This window comes from Condylura cristata, unplaced genomic scaffold (assembly GCF_000260355.1).
Source record: "Condylura cristata isolate star-nosed mole 26May11 unplaced genomic scaffold, ConCri1.0 scaffold00009, whole genome shotgun sequence".
In the NCBI taxonomy this organism is placed as follows: Eukaryota; Metazoa; Chordata; class Mammalia; order Eulipotyphla; family Talpidae; genus Condylura; species Condylura cristata.
The window spans coordinates 33,013,982-33,033,336 of NW_004567110.1; the positions used below are offsets into that span (position 1 = coordinate 33,013,982).

Here is a 19,355-nt window from a genome sequence, read left to right on the forward strand (position 1 = left end):
ACAGTAAGCTCTGAGTAATTCTTGCTAAGCTTAGCTTCTATGAACAAGAACAAATTTCAGACACAAGCTGACTTCAGAGTTCAATTTTGATAGTTTCCTTATCTCCCTAATCTCCATGATCCTGTCTACTTGAATTACAAAAAAAAATGTCATTTTTTTGTGGTAATTTCTAGCAATATTTAAACTTGTTTTGCTATATCAGAGTTGATATAAAATTATTCCTATAAGATTGGTGACTTGCTTGGTGTAGAAGTTAAGCGGGAAGGTAAGTTTCTTGTGATGGTTCTCTGCTGTTATGGCAGAGATCACTGAATGACTGATACAATGTATTAACCATTGCTTCAGTTACCCTATATGCTAAAAAACCCTGTACTAAAAATTTTAAATAATAAATCAAGGACAGAAATTTCTATAATTTGTCAAAGAGGGATTTCTATTTCAAACTTTGGAATCTAGATTATTTTCTTCATCCTAAAGAATAGTTACAATCAAACGTAAGAGAATAATATTCTCATTAGAAGCTATAAAATAATAAAGACAACATTCTTCATGTCTTCATCAAAAGCAAGTAATAATTAAAAAAAAAACCTCTCCAATATTTTCACTGGAATATATTTTTCTGAATACACTCTATTTTAAAGACATCATCCCTTTAAGTTTTTATGAGCCAGGCTGGACACAGCTACATTTAGTTCCATGGATGATAAAGAGACTTTGAAATATAACCTGAAGAGCAAAAGTTTTGGATTAGAGATTCAAAATCAAATTTAAGTATTTGCATTCAAGTAGAAATACAAAGAGAAAATGTAGTAAATAGAACAAAAAATTCAAAGAATGGAATGCAGTTAAAATCCATTTTAATGTAAATAAAGTGTGGTACAGACACAACAATTTCTCAAAATCTAGTGTAGGAAGAAAAGAGAGAAAGGAAAAAAAAAAAAAAACCAACGAAACCAGAGATAGGAACTGAGAGACAGTAGATAAAATTTCATTTCTATTTAATTTTTAAAGTAAAGGTCAAATGGTAATTCTTCCTATTCAATTTCTGAGTCTATAGAAAGGATCTTGGTCAATTACTTTTCAAGTAATGAGGTTTCATTCATTTCTCTTATCTGTATTATTTCAATAAATGGTCGACCTTTGGACAAAGTAAGGCAGTCTTCCAGAAATACAGAACCTAGGAGCCTATGGTTTTTGAAACTATTATTAAAAATGAATCTTTATTATTAAAAACAAATCTCTTACTAGTAACTTTCAGACAATCTAATTTTTGTTAAAAGATAGTTTGTTCACACAATAACATAAACAAGTGTTTTACCATGAAGAATTCATTATTATAAAGACCCTGAGCATGGCAAAGGACATATTAGCAAACAAGAATATCTTTTCACATTTTTCAATCATAGTAGGGGTTAATGATTCCACTTTTGCAAAAAAGTCAGCCCTCTGTGAGAGATCTGGAAAACAACATATCTATCAATATATAGACTTACCATAAATATGAGGTAATATTTATTCATTTATGCATAATACATGGCACATAGTATCCACTGAATATGATTAATAAATACTTGTTGAATAAATAAATGAATAAGTAGGGAAAGAATGACTAATTTCTTGAAAGCTACAAGCTCAACTAGAATAATGGCTGTCAAGTTTGACAATCTGAATTTTCAGCTGGAAACTATTCTCAATTAAAAAAAAATAAGGACAGGGAAATGAAACTCATTGTGCCAGTCTCAAGTCTATACCTATTAATTTCAACCTGATGGCTGTGTGGATAGGAAGATGGAAGGAAAATTAATTATGTGTGATCAAAACCCTCTGGACTGCCACATGTAAATTTTTTATTACTCTGAATCACTGTCTTAAATTTAAAGTTGATTAAAAATAACTCCCAGAAATATTTAAAAATAAAATTAAACTATTAAACTCATGAGTGCATGAGTCAAGAACAGTTATATGTAGCAGATACCCATTCTCAGCTTTCCTCCTCTGAGTTAACTACTAAAAGTTCTTGCTCCTCCTTTTGGAAAATGGGGAAAAAAATTATATTATTTTCAGCAGAGCTTCTTTTTAAGCATTGGAAACCTTTTAAAAAATATACTTGCAGATCCACTAAACATATTGGGACAAAGAAATTCTTAACAGTACATGTGTTGAGTCTCCTAAAAGAAGGAAATTATCTGCATTTACCTTTCATAACTTTTAATTCATGGGTGTAGATAGCAATTTTTAAAAGAAATAACCTTTAAAACCGTTTACATTGAATTGAGCATCCAAAGCTAGCACTCTAATTTACTTTGTTCCCAACAACAACAAAAAAAGATAGTTTTATTTTATTTGACATGACTGGTCAGTGGCATCAATTTTCTTGTGGTCAGTTGGTCTAAAAAGCCACCTGCAATGTACCTCTGCATGCCTTCTTATATCTAACCAATATAACCTTTCTTATAGCAGTCAGCCAGCTGAATCCTTATTGACTTCATGATAGCAATTGATGGAAGAAAGTAACAATGTATTTACCTCAAAAGAGTTTATGATTTGAATTTGAAGAAAAGACTAACATACTAACGATATAATTAGCAGAAAAAAAACCATAATAACATCATGCATTTAAATGGTACCTTACAAAGGCATAAACTATAATTATAAAAAAAATTGGAGAACCATCAGGAAAGAGATAAGGTCAGTGAACACATCTTAATCATTATCATTATCACTATTATTTTGTGGTAGATGCTTATAGTTACTGCTAATCATTGCAGAGAGTGTAAGCATTTAAACATAACCTTGACTAGATCTTGAGTTCTTTCCACATTGCAACACTGCTTTTCATGGAGTTGAATAACCCTTTATTTCTGTAAAGCTTTACTAGGCAGAGGAGAGAGACAAGGTTATTCAAGTGAAGTGTACAACATACGATAAGAGGAAGAAGGAATCTATGTCTTTTCCTTGAACTTGCAATATATACTAGACACTGTGCTAGGCTCTGGGAATCAATGGGAAGCAAATTAATCAAAACTTTATTGGTGTATTGGAAATAGTGTGCACCAAGTATTTTTAGAAGATTGGGGTTAAATTTTTACGGTTTTTATTTCATCCGTTTGGTGAATACTGACAAGGTAAGAAAAACAAACTAAATTTATGTGAATAAATAATATACATAAATAAATAGATTTCTCAGTAGACAGGAATTTGGAAAGGTAGTCAATTTTGTTTCATCATTAGCTACTGATGGGAAGAGAGTTCAATTAAGGTTAAAAGAGAACTCATGTTCTTTATTGTTAGGGATAACAAACAAAAAATAATTCTCTAGGTAAGATTACAACTATAAAAAGATCTGAAAAAGCCTGAAAGCTAAAGCCTTCAATACAAATGACTAAACGAAACAGTGAAACTCTGGGAGTGTACTGAACAGCAAGGGGAAAATGAAGCAATGCAAAATGATGGAGTGGAATGGGGTGAGGGAACACAGTTGAAAGTATAAGTTGAATTCCAGTTGCAAAGGTAAGATGGAGGGAGGGAAAATGTGCAAAGATTGGAAATAATGTCCACAGAGAAAAAGCCAACTTTTCTACATTGTACAACTCCCACACTATAAAATCGTACATAATGGATATAAAAAGCGAAAAGATAAAGACAGTAATTAAAGCAATTACCTCTATACTGTATATCCAAATATATTCTACTGTAGGAAGGAATTAACCACCTTTCATCAAAAATACCTGAGAGTGACTTTTAAAACTAGCAGTGGAATATTTTGATTTCTGATAATAGCTAAAGTAAATAGCTAAAAACCTGAGAAAAACTTAAAAAAAAAAAAAAAACAACCTAATGGGACATGACAACAGAAAGGCTTACATTTTGCTTTCAGATAGTCCTAAGATAACTGCAGACCATTTCACATTTGTACAATGTTGGGCAAGTTGCTTAACATTCTGTATCAGACTGCTTAACTAAAGGCAGAGGATCATAATAGTAATATATTTTAATTTGGTTTTTATAAAGGTTAAATAAAAGAGTGCAAGCAAGAATCTGTCACTTATTCAATGAATTCCCTTTTTCAATTAAAATTAAACTTTTCTTTCAGAAAAGTTTATATAATTTTAAGAAATTATGTAAGTCCTGTTAGGCCACAAGATTTGGCATGTCTGCAATATTCATCAGAGAAACCTGGGACCTTTTTTCCCCCAGAAATTATAACTAAAGAGAAAGCATTTCCATGTCACTTGAAGAAAATCTCCTTAAAATTCTCTTTATAAATCCTCTAAGCTATGCTAATCTTCTTAGTCATATGGTAGACTTTGTTGATTCCTTCAGGGAAGAATCTTAAACCCCAATGATCATTGCAAATTGTGGAGTGACCTGATTTATGAGGAAATGAAAGTGGTGCCAATATCATGTTTCATAGGAAAGAAAGGAATTTTTAAACTCTCAGGAAATTATTTTATTCTTTCTATGATTTTATGAGCTACAGATGATCAAAGAATGTAAATGGGTTTTAGACATTATTGAAGTAAATAGTGTATCTAAAAATGGGTGAATCTTCAGAAAAATTAATAGCTAGATGCTAGTTCTTGTGGCCAAATGGAAACCTGGTGATAGATGAGAATGAATACTAGTAAGATTGTAAGACTTTAGTTTTCAGTCTCTAAAAATGTGGCTTAAAGTACACCTGAATAAGATCTAATTAATTAGTGTTCCACTTAACCAGTTCACCCCACTTTTTTAAAAATAAAGATAATATGACAGATAAGAAACAAAGTATGTGATTATGGAGACAGACTTTGGGAATAAAATCTGCCTGCATTTTGGCCATCCCTGAAGTTTCAGAATTCTGACAGGATCACATGTGCAATGAAAGAGCATTTATAGGCAGGATGCTAGTAGTCAGAAGGCAGGAAAAGAGGAACAGTAAGAACAGACAAAGTTGGATGGTCTGGAAGGGAACAGGTGTAGGTGGCTGGGACCCTGGACAGCTTGGCAGGACCACGTCTTTCTCTAGCTTCGATCTTTAAGCCTCATGGTTTCATATTTTCCTAACTGACCCCACACTCAGTATGAACTCTCTGGATTTCAAACTCCAAGTACTCTGTTTTCTTGGGAAAGCCAATCATTTTCCTCTAAAACATGAGATGGTAAAGGGATGTCTTTGAGGTTGTGTATGCAGTTATTTGATCTGCAGGAGAGTCAAGTTTTGCCTGCACAGCATTTATTCTCCCTTATTCTGATATCAGCATTCTAGTTCCCTTCCCACCATACTTGCTTTTTAAAACCGTGACTTCTCAGGAAATGGTATGAGCTCCAGGACCAGAATTTTTCTGAGACTACTAGGAAAGAAAAGTAGTTTCACTGGAGTTTGTTCTGCTGGAAGAAAGATGAATCTTGAACTTTTAGTAGCCATCTTGACCTCTCAGAAGAGCAGTTTTCCCAAGAAAACAGTCAACAAAGGTAAAGAGGAGATGAGAGTGATGGTTGACAAATGTCTCAGAACCACCATTGGGTATGTGACTCCAAAGACATGAAGCTTTTCTTAGGACTTTACAGACATATGAACCTGTTAAGTATTTCTTTATATCAGCTTAGTTTATGTTTCTGTCACTCACAAACGGTGAGAGACTGCCTACTATATTATCCTGCTATCACTTCCAAGTAGGACTTAAGAGATGTTTAGTAAAATTGTCAAAGGAATATTGTTCTCTCACATCAGAGTACCATGGTCCTTCTGACTCCATGCCTAATTTGGCATGTGAGCATTCTGAACTAAAATCATTAGCCAGAGGCGTCAGCTAACATCTGCTGGCCTCTATCTACTTAGGAGGCTATTGAATGCCTGGACAGAAACCAGCCAACTGCCTAGACTTTATAGCTAAATCTTGATCATGTTGCTGAAAGAAATAATCCATCTGGACTTTGTGCTCTCTGCTAGTTTGCCCAGGGCTAGTTTGATCCCTGTCTGAACACTTGAAAATCCTTTCCTTTGCTCAAAAACTATTGCTAAAACTCAACCCTGGCCTTTGCAGTCTGTCCACTGCATTTTACCCCATAGCATGGGCTTTGATTTTCTACTTTACTCTTGTGATATCTTTTTTTTTCCCTCTTCACTGATATTTTGACTGTGCATGTCTTAATTATGCTAGACTTCCTTAGCCTAGAGCCTGGGATTGTGACCTGCCATATTCCTTAAGGCAGCTCTCAGTACCACTTTCAAAGTTTTCCATTCAAGCTGAAGAGAGCATAGACTATATTAATAGGGAGACCCCCGTTACCTGCTGTTTAATAGACTGTCTATTCAAACTGTAGTGCAGGTTTGCTATGTGATTTTCAGACCAACCTTATTTCTTAGGTACTGATCCTGCCTTCTTTTCCTATGTCAAAAAATTTATTTACTTAGGTAGTATTATGGATGAGTCAAAGGAAAAAAGTGACTTTGTCCACCAATTCATCCAATTTTAGTATTTGACTTTCATGCACAAATATGAGATGAACAACTTTTCCTGGTTTGGAAGAAACAAAATTCTTCTGTTTGGAACAATCCCTTTGATAGCATTACTCTCCAAATATTATGAGAATTTATCTCATCATTGGTGTGTAAGAACTGTCTTGGGGGCCCTCCCTGGTGGCGCAGCGGGTTAAAGCACTGCACTGAGAATCTAAACCCACTTCCGCATGAGTTCGATTCCCGCCTGCCCTGGAGGAGATCCACATGGCATGGCAGACCTCTCCTGACCCGCCCACTGCTCCCCTCAGCAGTGTACTTCCTCGATCTGTCTGTTCTGCTCCCCACTCTGTCCCTGGTGAATCCTCTCACCCTCCACATCTCTGGCCTATACCCCAGTTCTGTATAAATAAATAAATAAATCTTTAAAAAAAAAAAAAAAGAACTGTCTTGGAGTACTAGAAAGACTTGTCATAAATTATTCATATTTCACATGGCCCTAAAGAACAGACCTAAGATAAAAATAAGTGGAAGTGTAGGGAGAAAAATATCAGTTTCATTTAACAAAGAGCTTTTAAACTTTCAGAACTAGTTATGATGGACGATGCTCTTGTGGTAGGTGGTGTTATTTTGTTACCTTCGTATGCTTCAGTGTTTTAACAAGGATGGGGCTGAAATCTCAGTACTACTCTGTGCCCCCTTACACCAAATTATTTTAGCCTGGAATAAAGAATACTTAACCTGAAGACATCACTCATCCATATCAAGTCGCAGGCTCCCATCTGCAGGCCCTGGGAAGCTTCTCTGTGCTCACACTGACCTAAGAGCACAGCTTCCATCTGGTCTACTATGTGGTCTATTGTAACAATCTGGAACTCAAAGTGAAGTATACTAGGAGGATCACTTTTTGTCTAATATTGCTATTTTGTTCTAAACTTAAATGCAAAGGACTTCAAGTATTCTTTTCAAAACAGTGACTGTCACAAAATTTGGAGAGAAGTATGTTTAAACAACCTTTTATGGAACTGGAAAAACTGTAATAAGCTTCAACAAAATGACTGAGAGATTAAAAATGGGTCTTACATAAACACTGAGCATATTAGATGCTCAGTGACCAAAATTTTGTGAACCATAACATTTAGTAAGGTAGATATTACATTCTTTATAATATTCTAGAATATTAGATTGTGTTACTTTATGTAGCTTGAGAAAGATAAAGTTGCAACAATATTTGGCTGTCTTAACAAAAACTTACATTTTGACCTTCTTTTCCTTTGCTATGCTACCTATTTTTCCAGGAATCATCCAAAGAAATAAAGTTGTTTTCCTTTTCACATTCATACAATTACTCTATTTAAGAAAAAAAATAGCAATTTTCCAAATGTCCAAATATAATAGAAAAAAATCAATTAATAAAATATTTTAAAGGTAATGGAAAATTAGCCTTTTGATACCTTCAAATTTCTCCAACTTTCATTCAGGGTTCCTCTCATTTCTAAAGCCTCTGTTCTAAATGAAATCTCTAGGTCATATAGATGAAGAATGTAATTTCCAGCAAAATTTTCATTCTCTCAAAATTGAATGAAACAATTAGGATGATTCTTGGAACTCTCACTGAAACGAGTTTATATATATCAAGTTTTGAGCTTCAGCTTATCACTGTGCAGTCAGGAAGGAGAGTAAAACTCTTGAGACACTTTCCTTCATGTACAGGGACATGTGATTGATGGGTTAGATTTGAAATACACTGAAAACATTTTCTATGACTCAGACTTTAAATTCTGCTAACCTAGCCAACAGTCATATAAGACTCTTTTCACAGCATCAAACATGAGGTAACATGTGTTTGGTATGCTTTTCTGATTGTTATAGGTCACTTGTCACCATGAGAGGAAATGTAACTGACAAGAACTAAGTGTCTCAAGGGCATATAAAAATATTTTCGTAACGTACTTAACATAATTTCTTAAATATTGATTTTTTTACAATGAAAGAACAAAGCAATGAATGAATGAAATGAAGAAAAAATTCAGGAAGTTAATACTGGAAATTAAAAATGTGTTCTACCTACATGTGTGTAGAGGTACCAGTATATGCAATTTTTACTTGTCAAACTATTCTCAAAAATGATTGCATAACTCTGCTTACAGTGTTCCATTTAAAGCTACTTAGAAAACCATGACCTCTGAAAATCTGTAGGTTTATCTGATGCCTTTTTGATGTTATTTTATAAGAGATATTTACTTCACATTGATATTTAAAATTCTTTATGTTGCACACAGCTATGATCATGTTTCTAAGCAATATTTGCTTCTCGTGATTAAGTATAATATTTTAAGAATACTCTTCATGAGACTAAAGACCAGTAAGACATATTCTTAGTATTTGCCTTCTTTTTTTCCAAATATTTTCAAAATAAATGTCAATAAACATTTTCAAACACAGCAAAACGAATTAGATTTCCATAGATGGCGGGAATCAGCTCAGGTAAAACTACCTTAGAACATACTTTTGAAAGAAACATAATCTTACTCAAATAACTCACGAAAATACAGTGCATTGAAGGGATAGACTCAAATGATTTAATGGACTCTGAGGTTAACTTCAACTACTGGTATCAGGAGTAGAAAGCACCAAGCAGCCTTAGGGACCACAGTTGTAGACATTTATTTGAGATTTCTGTCTCTTGCGATTCAACATAAATATTAGTCAATGAATCTGAATAACTTGTGCCAGATTATTTATGAATTGGCTCCTTCAGGGTAGGGTCTACCTTTGATCAAATAAGGGCGGTTGGGTATGTTGAACATAAAGAGCATATTTTCTCAGAAAGTATGTGGAAAAGGCAAAATATATAGCACACATAAAACTTTTTCATTTATATGTGGTAAAAAATATATTGAGAAATCTCCCTGACATCTAATTCTGGAACTATATTCTCAATAGTTTTTCCAAAACTGGATATCATTGAAATTTTAATATAATAACTGTAATGAAGAAAGAGTATCAGCAGTTCAATTTCCAACATTTGGGCCCCAAAAGGAGTTTCTGTTCTGTTTGTTCACTCAGGTATCATTTCTTAGAATGGCACCACCTGACTGCCTTTCTCTGCACATAAACAATATTCCTCAGTACTAATTAAAGGATTCAGCTAACATCTGTAGTCTCCCTCCACCATTACCTCCTAACGCTTATCAGTCAGTAGAGACACAATGATGTATGAAGATGCTGCTTAAATTCATTTATCATCTTCTCTGGCCTACATATTAAAGTTGAAGCATTTTTGCAATTTCAGAATGCAAATTCCTCTTTCTACAGTCTATTCCACCCAGATTCTTCTCCTATTTTTAGGCTTACAGTTGATATTCAGTTATAAGAAAACATTTGCTACTCTCACTCAACTTATACTTCCAGGGCTTTTTGTTTACTTTCCTCTGCAACTAGAATATCCTCCCATTCATTTTTTTTGTCTCGTCAATTTCTATCCCATAAAAGAAATTCTTGGCTACCTAAAGAACATTCCTGAGCCTTCCTAACTAAAATCTTCTTTTTGTCATCCCAATGTGATCTGGGCACACCTCACTCATAGTGTTTATGATACTAGAATGAAAGGATTAAGTAGTGGGTCTGTGTTCCATAAAAATTGAAGTTGTTTCCATGTTGTGTTATTAGTACCTACTGGGACCTTGGCAGGCTTAGATTTACTGAACAGAATGAAACTTTAGGTAAAGTCAACTGCTAATACTATTTTTGATGACAAAGAACTTAAGCCATTTCAGAAGGAATATGAAACCGAACAGAAGTAAAAAAAAAAAATACAAATTGGTTGATAATAAAATATTCAGCCACTTGAGTAAAGTGAATTTAATCTTTTCATTTTTTTATTGGTTTGCCTCAAGAAAACATCTGTGTTTAAATGTAGCTCAGGAGCATTCTTGTGGCATGCTGGCTCACTGCCTGGAACTATTTCAGCACGCATATACCAAGATACTGAATGTTCAAGCAGTAAACCAACTGATGGGTCTCAAGTCATGATTAAAATAGTGTGTTTCCACATTCAAATTCCGTAATCACAATGGTCACAAATAATGTGCTTTGGGTCAATTGCTCAAATCAAGCAGCACATTTCTATTGTTCTATATCCCAAATCCTTCATCATTTCATATTTTTTTAAGGATATTGAGACTATAAATAGAAATGTTATAAATGTTATATTAATGCAGAAGACCGATTTGTATGCATAAAGTAAATAAAATAGATGGATTACTTTTTGCATTTATTACCCAGAGAAAATTCTCTGTCCTGCATTCTAGGCCACTCTCAGGGATTAGTACTTGGAGTTCAGCACATCCGCACTGCTGCATTTTCTCTTTCTCCCATTCTAATAAAAGAATGGCTTCCGGATAATTTTTAAAGGAAGCAACCTAAGACACAAGATAGAATTCTAATTTCTTATTAATCACAGAGTTAGAATTACTCATGATTTAACTTTTGCTTTATACTCTGAATAAAGCTACTTTAGGAGACCTCCCTATAGAACATCATTGTTTTATAGTTCGGTTTTCAGTTCTTCAGAGAATTTCAATTATTAAACAGGGAGCATCTCAAAATTAAACATGGGTAAGCATAATCAAATCTGCCTGTACATCTTTCTTCTCTCTCTCTTTCAGAAGCATGTATTTTTTTCATATCCTTTTTATCTCATTTACTGAATCCAATGATAAAGACTTTACTTACTTGGTATTATGTGTATCAATGGTATGGAAGAGCTCATGTAATTCTTCTCCGCTCAGAACACCATCTGCAAAATATGCTTTGAATTCTTCAAAGGATAATTTTCCATCATCTGAAATGTAAGAACAAACAGAAAGAAGCAAGTTATTTCATCTTTGTTTTCATATCTTTTTTTCTTTTTAAAGACTTATTTATTTTTTCATATGGAACTGGGGTAAGGCCAGAAGCACAGAGGCGGTGAGAGGCTTCACCAGAGACAGATGGGCAGCAAAACAGGCAGATGGACAAGTACACTACTGGGAGCAGCAGCAGGCAGGTGATACAGGAGAGGTCTGCTGCACCATGTGGATCACCTCCAGGCCAGGGCTCAAACTCACACTAAAGCGGCTGCTGCTTGCTTGCAGTGCTGCACTTTAATTGGCTGCGCCACCAGGGAGGGCCTGTTTTCACATTTTTTCAGTTTTCAAAACTTTGTTCAAATGTACTCATAAGTTTGTGCATGAACATATATGCATTTAAAAACAAAGAATAATTCAATGTTAAAACAAACTGGTAACACTTTTTAGTACACAGACTGCAGATATGTATACCCTGATAAAATATTATAGATGGTTTGGGTAGCATTTATTTATATGGTAAATATTAACATTTAACAATGTAACTGGCTATACCCAATCAAGTAAAAGCCCCAGAAAGAGAAATTATTTAGATATTTTTCTTTCATATACAGGATTTAACAGGTTACAAGGTAAGTAGCAGATATCTAATAGTGTATATTGAGAGAACAGATGGTAAGAGGTGGGGTCTTATTACCGGTGAAACTGTACATTCCTTTACTCTTTAAACAAATAAATACTTTTCAAGCCAAGCACATTTTACTTATTGAGTGATATAGGAGTGAAATGCAGTCCTGGCATCTAATAGAAGACATGATTGTAAGTATGTTACACAGAGGAACAGAGTACATGCAACATACTTTGGAATGCATGTTAGTTTGGGTAATAAAAGATCTTTCCATTTGGGGGCATGAGTAGTTTGAATTGTCCTGAAGAACAGAAATACCTACATTAGCAGAGATAGAAGAAACGCATGAATAACAGTGAAAGTCATATGATGTTTGCAAGACACAGCAACAGAAATTCAGGTGGACTGAATGGAAATAAAGGAGAGAAAAGCATCCTTAGAGCTGGCTTTTCAGGTCTCTCAAGGAAGTCATCAAAGGACTCTAAGTGGAAGTGTGGTCCACTCCATTCACAAGGGGCAACCGAGTTCTGAAAGGGAACTTGCCTGAATCACAAAACTCCTATAAAGGGATCCTACCAACAACACTGTAGAATTTATCTTGGAGTAAAAGAAGGTATGATTTAATAATGATGAATCTTTAAGGTTTATTTAGAGTATTTATCTTCTCAAACATGGCCCAAATACCACCTTTAGGACAGCTAAAATACAGACTCCTAGGTCCTGCCTGAGTATCAGAAATTTATAAAAGTCTTGGAGGTAGGGGCAGACAAGAAATCTGGAATTTAAACAACATATGTGATGCCTTCTACTACACTTAGCATAAGGATAAAACAAGCTAATCACTGAATTACTTAGTCTGTTCAGATAAGGACTCAAAGTCTTTAACATTTCAAAAATTCTTATTGGCAAAATAAAAAGACTCCTGAGCATTTTAAAATTGCATTTCATTTTGTTTTTTAAATCAATAGAGGCATTAAACCAATTTTCCAGTCAGTCCTTGCCACAGTTTACTGAGCACATATAGCCTGGAGGCATAAAAATCTTGATCTGAATCAGACACAGGAAGTTTCTAGGCTCTAGTGGCCCCTTGGGCCAGCCTAGCTGTTCTACCTCAGTCATTGCAAACAGCACAGCAACCCAGAGAGAAACAAGGTTTAATTCACAAGTCTCAACAATCGTCTAATTTTGTGTCTCTACTTTTGGATGGGCTATTTTAGTGTCATGCTTCAAATGACCATTTCAAACTTAAGCTCTTTATAACCTGTTGTATATCCTAGACTTAGCATAGTTTCTAGACCTTGAATCTCCATATTTTGGTAAAAAAAACATATCAGTCTGGGAAATGACATCAACCAGAGGTAAGTATAAGAGAAAAAGGGAAAGGTTTTCATCTACTTTTAAAAAAGAATGAAAGAAAATAAAAACTGACATCAACCCACTGTTTCCATGTTAGTATTGTGACTGTAACAAATGTAATACATACATATTTATGGTGGAATATGTTTTTTTTGTTGTTGCTGAATACTTGATGGGCCTCAGGTGAGCTGAGTCACCCTGTGACAGAACTTCAGCGGCCATACACTGCGCGGACAGTGGGCGTCTGGAATACGGCTGTGCAATTTCAATGAGTAAGTTCACCAGTAGTACACATTCTATCACATAAAAGCATTGAATAACAAGCGTTTTTGATGAGTTTATATGGCTTTTAGCCTTGTTTTCTAATGCGCATTGGAAATAATGTAAAATACAAAGTGGAGGTACTGGATTACACCTTTGAGTTGTAGGACCAAAAGGATTTTCAATTGTATGTTTTTATTCCTGGAAGTTTTTAATTTAGGCCGCCCCAATTTTAAACAAGCAATTGTAAAACATTACTTTGGAATATTTCTAACCTTGATGCCTTAATAATAAATAAAAGTATTACCTTGGTTTAAAGGAGAGGGAGAAAAATATTCCTCTTTTACTTTGGTTCTGCACTGAAGAAGCAATTATAAATTTTTATTAAAATAATCGATTTCAACTCAATTTTCCTATTGAACTTTTATTTTGAAAAGGAATAGCACAGTTAAACCTGGATTTATACTGACTTGACTTACATAACAGCCAAATTCTGTAAAGTTTGATGCCTTGTGATAATGTATTAACTTTTGCCACCACAGGCTTTCAGCTTTTTCTTTTAAAATCACATGTTTTGTCTGAAATTGTTCTGAACAGAGCTGATCCCTTTCTGCTTTATTTTAAATCATACTGATCTTATACTTCAACTTCTAGTAATTTTTTTTTTTAAGATGGAAACAGCAGAATGCAATTGCTTAGGGCAAAATTATAAAGAAAATCTTGAGTGTTGAACATGGATTTGCCATCTACTAGTACCATCAAATATTTATCAAAATCCTCTTCTATGCCAAAATGGTTTTGTGGTTAAGCCTATAGATTATGGATTTTATAATTATGGCAGAGGATTTAACAAGTGACTAGGCAAATACAGTAAAGTAAGGGCCACCCCAGGGCATAGAGGGGACTATGAGAACATGTACAAAAGAAAACTAATACAGATGTAAAGAGACAGGGTAAAGGTCTTAAAAGTGACGTTTCACCTGGAACATAATTGAAGAATAGGGATCTGTGGGGTAAGATTCGTAAAGAGAGGGCCCTCCCTGGTGGCGCAACTGGTTAGGACACAGCATTGCAAGCTGGCCACAGCTGCTTCTGTGTGAGTTCAATCCCCAGCCCCAGAGGTGACCCACATGGCGCGGCAGACCTCTCCTGACCCACCCGCTGCTCCCCCTCAGAAGTGTACTTCATTCATCAGCCTGTTCTGTCCCTTACTCGGTTTCTGGTGAATCCTCTCACCACCCCTGCACCTCTACCCTTTCCCAGTTCTGTATGCATCAATAAATAAATCTTAAAAAAAAAAAAAAGATTTGTAAAGAGGAAAAGGCATTTTGAGCAGGAAGAACACCACTAAAGCTAGGAGGCATGAAGAAACAGGGAATGGGAACAGAAAGGAAAAATCAGTATCCTCAGGCAAAATGTATATATTGGAGGAGAACAGTGGTTACTCCAGAGGGTTAGAGTGTGAAATGGGAAGATGTTGTTCAAAGGGCACAATATTTAAGTTACAATGAGTAAATTCTGGAAAGCAAATGTATGACAATGTTTTATCATATATTGTGCTATATATTTGCAATCAGATAAGGGGAGATCCTGTGTTCTCACCACCAAATGAAAGGAAAGTAAATGATAACTATGTGAGGTGACTGGTATGTTAAGTTGCTCCCGGTGGTGAATACTTAAAACTCATCTTTGGCCCTCTTTGGTGGAACAGCAGGTTTAAAGCACAGCACTAAGAAGCTAAAGCCAATTCAGCATAAGTTTGATCCCCAGCCATAGAGGTGACCCACATGGCACTGCAGACCTCTCCTGACCTGCTCACTGCTCCCCTCAGCAGTGTACTTCCACGATCAACTGTTCTGCTCCCCACCCTGTCTCTGGTGAATCCTCTCACCACCCCTACACCTCTGGCCTTTGCCTCAGTTCTGTATGCATAAACAAATAAATCTTTAAAAAGAGCACATCTTTACATGAACTTATCAAATTGTATACCTTAAATATATACAATTGTCAACTATATTTCAATAAAGTTGAATAAAAGAGTCTATGATGGGGGAAGAAGGAAAAGTGAGAGAATTAGATAAAAAGAGTCACCTTCATGAGACATCATGAAGTTTTATATGAGTTTAATTTACTTCAAGAACACTCAGGAGACATTTGTTGGAGAGCTAAGTGGAAAGGTGACCAACAGCTGGAAAACATTTAGCAAGGTAGCTAGTACATAGAAGAGTTCGACAATGGTAAAGGTAAGTTGGTAAAGATGGATACGCTAGTTCAGTCTTACTAAATGAACAGCATTGATGTGTTTTTAATTCCAATTTTCCATTCTTCCTTACACTTATTCTTCTACGTACATACAAAATGGGAATTTAATATGATTGCTTAAAAATAAAAATTTTTATTTCTTTAGGTCGTCAGGTTTTGTACAGTCAACACCTTGTAGTTTTTTTTTTTTTTTTGGAAAAGCCTCTTTATACTCTTTCAATTTTCCTCCAAGTTTCACTTGCCCATATCTTCTACTACAATTTTAATCTAGTTTTTGTGAGCTTCAAAAATGATTGTTTTCAAAAGATAGACTTTCCTTTCATGTATTAATTTAACATTGTTGAATGGTTTAAATACTGTAGTTTACCAAGATTAAACATGATCATCTTCCATCTAAACAACAGCAATCTGGTACATAATGAACACCTGGAAAGCATCACTGAGTTTAATCCACAAATAGCAGCATATGCTGTGCATACACACAGCAGTCTTGGAGGTAGAAGTAAAAAAGTTGCAACCTTGTTTCAAAAATAAGGTCCTAAATTGTATGTTCAGAACCATTATTACTAATATGTTAATATTTTATTAAATTAAATTTTAATAGATAAAGCACATTCTATGAAATGTACATATCACCATGTATAAGTCATTTAATATTACTGTGCACTAACCTCTCTCTAAATAAAGTCCCCTCCTAACTTCCAATGATATATAGTTGTTTTAAAATAATTTACATTATTCATCATAAGATATTTTATGAATTAATTATGATTCCTTACTTTTACGGAGTAGAAGAAAACTGAAATACAGCAAGGTTAAATAACTCATCCGAGGTCACAGAGAGCACACTTCCTAGGACACATTTCTAGAAGTTTCTTATCAAAGCTGTTTTCATTTAAAATCAACCGCAGGCCCATCAACCAGGTAAGAAATGAAACATTTGCTGCCAAATATTTAGATACTTTATCGGTACAGCTATTTCTTAAATCAAAATATTTTTGTCACTGGAAATTGTGTTGGGAATATGAAAAAAATACTGTCTTCATCTTGAGGAAATGAGTGTATATTAGTTTGTCAGGACTAGAAAAATTATGCTTCTAATTTAGTGAAAGAGATCTGTTTAATGTCATTACCATGGAGAATTAACTCTAACATTTTATGCAAGACTGAGAGAAAGGCAACAAGAAAACACACTCCCATTTACTAAGCCTTTCATAGAACGACAGATAAAACATTAGTTGGAGGAACATTTAGTCATTTGTAGAGAATGTTAATTCAAAATTACCAATGTAAAGAATCCTGTTCACATTGGTAACTCACTTCGCTCTGATGTGAAATGTGTTGATTCAGGTGTTAGGTATAGAAAAGGGGCACCACACATAGCTGAAATTCTTTCTTTCACCTCCTGTTCTTTTATTCTCATTGTTTTCCCAGCTAGTTTATCTTCCAAACTAGCACTATCTGTTATTCTTGCCTGGTCTATATCTTATTTTGCAAAAATAAGAGAAACTCATTTTTACTTGAAAACATCTGTTCTCTTTACAAGTATCTGAGGGGAGGCTTTATGTATAACTAACCAGAGCCTAAAAAGTTAGTTCAGTACCTCTTTCAGCAATTGCTTTGAGAATGGACATATGCTTAATTGATCAATCAGAGAAAAACATGGGAATTTTATTAAATTTAGTATTAAAAGAGATGCTTTCTTTTTATTCTGATTTGAACTAGATGTTATCTTATTATTCCTGGTAAGAAAGCTTGCCTGAAAGTAAAACCAATCAGAAGAAAATAAAAATTTAGTGAAGAAAGGGAGTGAGGGAGATAGAAAAAGAGAAAGTGATTCCCTTAGATAAAGCTATGCTTGAAACACCCCTTCCTCATTATTGTGGTGACAAAGGCCAAAACCCTCCCAAGTTTACTTCAATTAATCTGAGTTTCTGCCACTTTGAATTGACTGGTCCTGATCAACAACAATCTTTATTTTTTTTAAGCTGTCTCAAATTCTTACTGATTTTTAGAGATTCACTTAAGAAGAATTATTTCATTAGGTTACCTACTAAATCCAGAGAACTCTTTCTCTTCTGGACTCTTAGACATTAGTATATTTACCACTCATTTCACTTAGTGACACCCCTTGAATTGTTGATGACATTTTTATTCAATATTTGCTGTGCTTAGTTCTCATTCATTAATAAGATGCTAAGTTATCAAGTGACATTAATCAGTATCTCTTTCCCACCTCTGATCATCCCTAAGAATTTAGAGTTGATGGAGTAAGCATTCTAAAGATCTATGTGCAGAAATTTAAGAGTGGTTCCTTTTGTTATACACATATATAATTTTTCCTAGTAAAATAAAACATTGTAAGGGCTCAGTCTTCAATCAACCTGACATAACTGATTCACAAAGAAATCACACAGGAGCTTTAGAGTCTATGTAAAATTAATGAAGGCAGAGAGAATGGACAGTTTTTGAATATTCACAATATACTGAGAAAAAAATTTGGGATTTCTTATATATATTTAGCTTGCTTATTCTTCACAATAACGTTGCCAATTTAGTTTTATAATCTATATTTTAAAAATGAGGAAATAAGCTCAGAGAAGTTAATTAATTTGTCTAAGATCAAACTTAGTAAGTATATACTTAAGTTTCTGTAAACTTTGTCTTTCTAAGCTTACCACCTTGCACTGTGCTCAGTTAATAAAGGGTGTCCACAAAATACTAGGAAAATGAATGAATGAATGAGCAAATGATAAGGCCAAAAGTAAAAGCTGTACTTTTCTATTCCAAATCTCCATTAGACCATGCCATCTTCAAATAAGACCATAGCCAAATAATGCCATATATGTATGTCTTTTTTTTTAATCCCATTGAATCACTTAGCATTGCTCAAGTGAAAAGACTGATATTTCTAAATTTTGACAGCATAATGCTACTACAGGGATGAACCATAACAAATGAAGCGTCCTGAGCCAAGAGCTAAGACTTATGAACTGGAGAAGAATTTTGGATATAAATTCTTTTTACTTAGCTCTGTGTCCTTGCACAAATTGCCTACATCTCAGATTACTCATTGATAAAATTAGGATAATGATATTATCTTCCTTGTAAGATTATTATGAAGATTAAATAAACTGATGCCTAGCATAGCAGTTAGCAAATAGTAATCTTTTGTTAGAGTTACTTACTATTATTACTACTGTAATAATATTTTCTTTTGAAGTCTGAACCAATTCTATCATAGCCACCTGTCTTAAAATGTGTCATCTATTAATTTTCTCATTTTTGAACACTTAGTTGTGATTTAGACTATTAAAGAAAAAGCAATGTCACCTATTAAAAGAACAGATATTCGTCAAGATCAACAGGCAACTACAAACCAGAGACATTCTGCAAGAGGAAACAGGGAAGTAAGAAAAAATAGGAGTGAGAGGACACAAGGGACTATGGTGATGGTGCACAGGTGAATTGGTGGTGGTGATTTCACGGGAACTATAACCGAGATGAAAACTCATATGTTGTACACAAATGAAAAATGATATAAGAAAATAATAAA

At 34.4% G+C, this 19,355-nt stretch overlaps 1 protein-coding gene across 1 annotated transcript in view; it reads right to left on the reverse strand.

Moving 5' to 3' along the window:
- NECAB1 (N-terminal EF-hand calcium binding protein 1) overlaps positions 1–19,355 on the reverse strand; it is a 120,805-nt gene that overhangs the window by 86,165 nt on the left and 15,285 nt on the right. Inside the window, exon 3 of the mRNA XM_004679741.2 lies at positions 11,180–11,288. Coding sequence (XP_004679798.1) covers positions 11,180–11,288 — 109 coding nt within the window. The remainder of the gene's footprint in view (positions 1–11,179; positions 11,289–19,355) is intronic.